This window comes from Gracilinanus agilis, chromosome 2 (assembly GCF_016433145.1).
Source record: "Gracilinanus agilis isolate LMUSP501 chromosome 2, AgileGrace, whole genome shotgun sequence".
Lineage (NCBI taxonomy): Eukaryota > Metazoa > Chordata > Mammalia > Didelphimorphia > Didelphidae > Gracilinanus > Gracilinanus agilis.
Window position 1 is genome coordinate 683,379,013 of NC_058131.1, and position 6,754 is coordinate 683,385,766.

General features: G+C 36.9%; 1 protein-coding gene across 1 annotated transcript; it reads right to left on the reverse strand.

Moving 5' to 3' along the window:
• Positions 1-1,598: 1,598 nt before the first annotated feature.
• Positions 1,599-6,321, reverse strand: LOC123234367. Its single transcript, XM_044660274.1, has 2 exons — positions 6,192-6,321; positions 1,599-2,975 (listed from the first exon to the last, which is right to left on the reverse strand). Exon 2 carries the CDS (start codon positions 2,889-2,891, stop codon positions 1,599-1,601), a length of 1,293 nt encoding a protein of 430 aa, XP_044516209.1. The 5' UTR covers positions 2,892-2,975; positions 6,192-6,321.
• Between the last annotated feature and the right edge of the window lie 433 nt (positions 6,322-6,754).

Sequence of the window (6,754 nt, forward strand, 5' to 3'; positions counted from 1 at the left end):
GAATTATACTGTTTTGCTGAATAGGTGATTGTTGGCTAATTTCTTTGCCCTCTAGAATATCATATTTGAAGTCCCCCCAGTCTTTTAATATAACTATTAAATCTTGTGTTATTCTAACTTTGGTTCTTTGATATTTCAGTTGTTTCTTTCTGGCTGCTTGAAGTATTTTCTCTTTTACTTGGGAGCTCTGGAATTTGGATATAATATTCTTATTCTTTTAGGAGAAAAATCAATGAATTCTTTCCATTTTTATCGTACCCTCTGGTTCTAGGGTATCAAGGCAGTTTTCATTGATAATTTCTTGAAATACAATGTATTTCAGGAAGAAGTATTCGATTACTTCAACCTCTTTTGGAGTTCAAGTAACACATTTTTATCCATCTAAAGTTTTAGACCAGTGGCTCCCAAACTTTTTTGGCCTACCACCCCCTTTCCAGAAAAAATATTACTTAGCCTCCTGGAAATTAATTTTTTAAACATTTTAATAGCAATTAATAGGAAAGATAAATGCCCCTGTGGCCATCACCACCCTCTGGATCGCTGCAGCACCCACCAAGGGGCAGTAGCACCCACTTTGGGAATCACTGTTTTAGACAAATGGCATGATAAATGGAAAATATAAAAAGAACCCCTACCCTCCCTTAGGAAACTAGATAGTAACATATATAGATTGCTAGCACTGCAGTCAGGATGACCTGGATTCAAATCTGACCTCAGAAGCTTCCTAGGTCTCTGATTCTGGGCAAGTCACTTAATCCCCACTACTTAATCATTATAGCTTCTTTGCCTTGGAACTAATACACTATAGAGATTCTAAGATGGAGTGTAAGTTATTTTTTAAAATATGAACAAAGGAGGTGGAGCCCAGATGGCAGAGGAGAAGCAGGGAAAGCATGCAGAATCTTCTGCTACCAACCTTGGAATGGTGCTTCACCACAAATGCTAGAGTGACAGAACCAACAAGGTGACAGTGAGGAAATTTTCCTGCAGAAGATAACATGAAAGGTAGATAGAGAACATCTGGTTCGCTAGAGTGTGTGGGAGCATAGCCTATTGGAGTTGGAATACAGATCAAAGCAGACTATTTTTCACGTTAGTTCATTTATGGGTGTTGATTTTATATGAGTATTCTCTCTTACAAAACTGACTACAATGGAAGCATCTTTTGCATGAAAATACATATATAACACAAATCAAATTACTTTCCATCTTCAGGAGTGGTCAGGAAAGGAAGGACAAGTTGGGTAGGAAGGGCAAAAAGAGACAATTTGTGTCTTATAATTTCATAAAATGTAAGTTGAAAATTATTACATGGGATTGGGAAAATTAATATCTTTTTTTAAAAAACCTGGTCCCAGATACTCCCTGTCATATGACTCAGGGCAAGTCACTTAACTCCGACTACATAGTCCTTGCCCCTTGTCTGTCTTAGAATTAATACTAACACAGAAAGCAAGGGTTTAAAAAAATTTTTTAAGAATCACACACACATACACACACACACACACACACACACAAAGAGGAATAGTTCATCACTTCACTGTCATCTCAATAAAAGATGAGGAATCTTTCATTCTATTTCCAGGTACTGAACCAAACTAAGTCATCCATATCCCAGGACCCAGCCACCTGTTTTTTTTCACCTGTATAGAGACATATTGGCAAAAGCATATGCCATCATTCATGTGACCTGGCTCTACTACTTCTTCAAGGAGGGGAAAATGTTTATTTGCGACACAGCAGGCATAACTGGAAGAATAGCGAATTATCGCATTTTGGAACATTTCCTCAGCAGAAGGGTTTTCATTAGGAAATGTTTCCTGGAAAACTTTTTTACAATCTTTAAGTGAAACATATATAAAATAGAGTTTGTTTATAGTTTCACAACCAATCAGCACGGAATGATTAGTCAGAATGAGGTTGGCTTCTCCTACTTTTAGGTTCAACTCTCGTAATTTCTCTTTTGTCCATCTTCTACCCCAACACATAATATTCACCACTAAGGCTATAATACTCATACTTAGAAATAGTACAGGGAAATGTACGAAGAAGAAAGTAATAATTTCTTTTGGGGATTGTGGGATTGCCATCTTATAAATCGCGAAGAAATAAAGGAGAGCAAAGATAGAAATCAATAGGCTAAAAAATGAGAGGAGAATGCATAATGTGATCCTGCAACACGAATATCGAAAACAGCTTTTGGGAGAAGAGACCTCATTCAGGATGTTAATGGCTCTTCTATAAACTTCTGGATCATCTATGACCATTCTCAGGGGATCAGGGATATTCAAAGTGCTGAAGGTTCCCAGTTTCCATGATGGAAGGTTGTCTTTATTGATACAGGGCAGGACCATCAGGGTCTTCCCATTGTAGATGGAGGAGAACTGGTATGGGACAAGTGTGGAATGTTTCATGAGATGGTTGGGTGTGCAGAGGGTCTTGAGGACCTTTTCATAGAAGGAGATGTCATTGACATCGAGATATGTCAAATGGTTCAAATGAAGTGGAACCTGGCAGGGTTTTAGCATGATGGGGATAACAGGTTTTCTCTCCATACAGAAACGAAAAACAGAGAGATTGGCCTCCAACAGACACCATCTGCTCTGGACAAAGTCTTGGCTAAGGATTAACAGCATCTTTTGACTCTGCTGAATGCAATCGACCATGTTCTCAATGATGTTTTTCCCTGGAAGAAAGTCTCTCTCATGGTAGCAGATCCTCAGATCTGAGTAATCAGCCTCTAGTTTTTCGATGAACTTGTGGGCCCAGGAGGAGTCCAAGCTGCTATAGCTCACAAAGAGGTGGTAGACTTCATTGTCTTTCAGAGGGAGGATAGTAGGCAAAGCATTTTGGGGTAACTTTTCCTTGTCTGGTTTTTCTGTTGAATCCATCTCTTTGGATCCTTCCAAGTGGCATCTGTTACCAGAGACAACACATACTCCCCAAGCTAATTTTTGAGGAAGGTTATCATGGACCTGAAAGAGACATCAAAGAGTTATTTAATCTATCCTTCTGCCTCCAATTCAATTCAATATTTTGATTAAACACCTACTAAAGACCAGGTACAGTGTTAAGATACTAAAGATACAAAGAACATATTCCTCCCCGCAGAAGGAATGATCAACCCTGGAACCAAGGAACTAGCATTCTACTTAGCTAATCCAAAAAGATATGGAACTATCAATGCTGAGCTAATGGGCAATTGGGAAATGACTACCATGGTGAAGGCGCTGTGTTAAGGACCAGAGATCCAAAGAATATTCTACTAGGGTGGGAATGAATTGTAGAAATAGATTTGTTTGTTTTTGCATGAGACTTGTGATTTCTTTGGAATTCCTAACATAGGAAACATTCTTTCCCAATGCAGATCAGCACCAGCCAGGAGTATTGAGAATTTAAGAGATTTTCTCAAGGGCATATAACCAGGATGTAGCAATGGCAGGACCTGAAGTCAATACTTCCTAGCTTTGAGAAGAGCACTCTACTGGGATGGATGGAATCTGAGATGGCAGAGGAAAGTTTTGAACTTCCAGGTGTATCAGTTTATTAAGCAATGCTTTGTAATTGCATAACAAATTGGGACCAGGGCTCTTCAGCTTGGCAATGAACCCCAAATGAAGGGAGAGACAGATTTTTAGGCATTAATTGATAACAACAATCATGATACAAAACAAGATATATAATGATTTATAATTGGAAGAAGGATTAGGGACTTTCTGAGTTGGGAGGTGGAGAATAAACAGATGTGATTCCCTGAAATCATAAAAAAAAGGGGTCCCACTTCCTCCGTAAATGTCTGTATTCAATCAAAAGAATAACAAAATAGTAACTGATTGGCCAATATGGGGCCAGTTTTCAGATAAGAAAAATGAGTTGCTTTAAATGTATAATTGTTTTTTCTTTTTTTAATTTATAGTTTTATTATAAATAAATAGATTATGTATATAAGAGATAAAATTATATAAATATATTAAATATAATAAATACAATTAATTTATAAATAAATATAATTAAATATAATATAAATATATTGCATAAATAAAAATGGTACACATAAATATATAACTTATGAATTTTATATGTGAATATAATATATTATGTGGATGTGTTATATATTAATATATAATATGAACATATATAAATATATAAATAACATTTATATTAAAATATAACTACATGAAATAATGAATTTCTACACGAGTTTTTGTAAGTTATATGATCAAACTTATCTCTCTCCCTCCCTTCCATTCTCCCTCTCAGTGCTGGCAGACAATTTAATTTTATCTGGGTTATATATGTATTATCATGCAAAATATATGAAATGTATGATTGCAATAAAACTTTCCATCAATCTTTGGATCTGATGGGGTTTCTGGTCAGAATAACCTAGGTCCTTGGTCCAAGGGTCTCTAAGCAATAAGATGAGAAGGTCCAGCTTCCACAGCACTAGGATCAAACAATTTCCATAAACTCTTCTCACCAGGCAGAAATTGGACTAGACTCAAAATTGAACAAAAAGGGAACTGATCTAGATCCGAAACTGAGTCGCAAGATGGAATCAGTGTGGTTCACTCAGTTCCCACAATTCCTTCACTATCCATTAAACCACCACAGGTTTAAATATGTATCTAATGATTAAAATAATACTAGCTGACATTTATGTGCCAGGCACTGTGCTGCATACTTTACAATTGCTATCTCCTTTGATCTTCACAACAACTCTGTGAGATATTATGATCCTCATTTTACAGGTGAAGAAATTGAGGCAAACAGAGGTTAAGTGACCCATCCACAGTCACACAGCTAGTAAGTAACTGAGGCTGTATTTGAACTTGAATCTTCCAGATTCCAGTCCCAGTTCTCTATCCATTGCACCACCCAATTGCCCCATCTCTTTAAAATATCTAGACAATATTACATGTAAAGCCCAGTGGAATTGCACGTTGGCTATGGGAGAGGAGTGAGAGGAGGGGAGGGAAAGAATATGAATCATGTAAGCATGGAAAATTTTTCTATAAAAATAAAAAATAAAAATAAACAAATAATAAACCAACCAACAAACAAACAAATAAAATAAAATAGCCTGGACAATCGGGGCTCCTTGGTGGCACAGTAGATAGAAAGCCAGGTTTACAGTCCTGGGTTCAAATATGGCCTCACACACTCCCTGGCTGTGTGACCCTGGGCAAGTCACTTAACCCCAACTGCCTAGCCCTTGCTGCTACTCTGCCTTAGAATCAATACTCTAATTCTAAGATAGAAGGAAAAGGCTTTAAAAAAACATCCAGGCAATCAACGGATATTTGAAAAATGATATAAGGGAAGTTATGATCCAAGAGGTTCTTTCTATATTCAATCTATATTATCATCCCACTTCAGTGGGACAAACTCTACACCCATCAAAGTGGTCATGCCTGCATTGCTGACTGTGGAAGAGAAAGCATCTACTTTATATACACTTCCATTTGACTGATAGAGATCAATCCAACAAACATTTCTGATCATATTACATTCATTACATTTGATGTCCACTTCATGTGCATATTACATTTACCTATTTAAATTGTTTATTGAATAGATAGCTCTGGATATATGGCCCGTCCATGTGCCAGAACCTTTTCAAGCTTACATTACTGGGTTGAAAAGACTTGGATAAATGCACCCAACCCAGAAGCTCCTCCAACAGTATGATAATTTCCGAAGAATAATCCTTTAGAGTTTTATTTCCAAGAATCATTCTTCCCTAGTGGGAAGTAGATTTTGAAATAAACTGTTCTAGAGGATGAGTTGTCTACAAAAGGAGAAAACATACAATTTCTCCCAAAATGCATATCCTATGAAAGAATTTGGATCCCAATGATGTGAATGTTCTCTCCAATGATATAAAATACAATGCTGCCACATCTGTCCATTCTATGGAACTTGTCCTTCCATGTGTTTGTGTATAAGACTATGGTTCTAGAGCTGGAAGGACCCTCAGAGGCCAATAAGTCCAATCCCATTATTTTACCCACAAGGAAACTGAGGCTCAAAGATGGGCTCTTGGTAACTTGCCCAAGATCACAAATTCACTTGAGTATTTCAGAGTATTATTATACTATAACTATATATATTATTATATATAGTATGATTATATCCCACATAAATATGACTTAGAAACTATCGAGTATGACTATGGAGTGTTGACTTACCTTCAGAAATTAAGGAGTCTAGATTTAATGGCAGGAGTTGATAATCAAAGGATTGGAGGGTTCAGATAAAGAGGTCCTTCTTGGCCCTAAAATGTTATGTTTCAGTGGCCCTTGATCTTGTCCCTTTAGGAATTCCAAAAGATTCTTCAGCTCTCTCTAGTGTCTTGAGTAGTTCCTAAACTTTTAAAATAAAAAATCAAATGACAAAGAAGGGAATTCAGTGGCAAACATGTATACCTTTGGGGGAAAGGTTGAAAGGAGCCTTTGAAAATTTCTGGGGGGGGGGGTTTCTAACATTTTAAGTTAAGAGAGTGTAAGAGTAATGATGCTTTTGGGAGGAAGTGTTTCTCTCTCTTTCTCTTTCTCTCTCTCAATCTTCCCCCCTCAAAAAAATCTGGAGTTTTTAGGAATAGCAAAGACAAGTGATTTTTATGGCTGTTGGCTATAACAGCAACCAAACCAGTTATAGAAATCATCTAACTCTGATGCTGAAAAGCTTTAATAACTAGAAAACTATCTCTCTCCATGTTTGACGCTACCTTTCCCATGAAAAATATCCACAG

Coding starts and splice junctions, on each gene's coding strand:
- LOC123234367 (XM_044660274.1), bottom strand. CDS start 2,891: ATGGATTCAACAGAAAAACCAGACAAGGAAAAGTTACCCCAAAATGCT.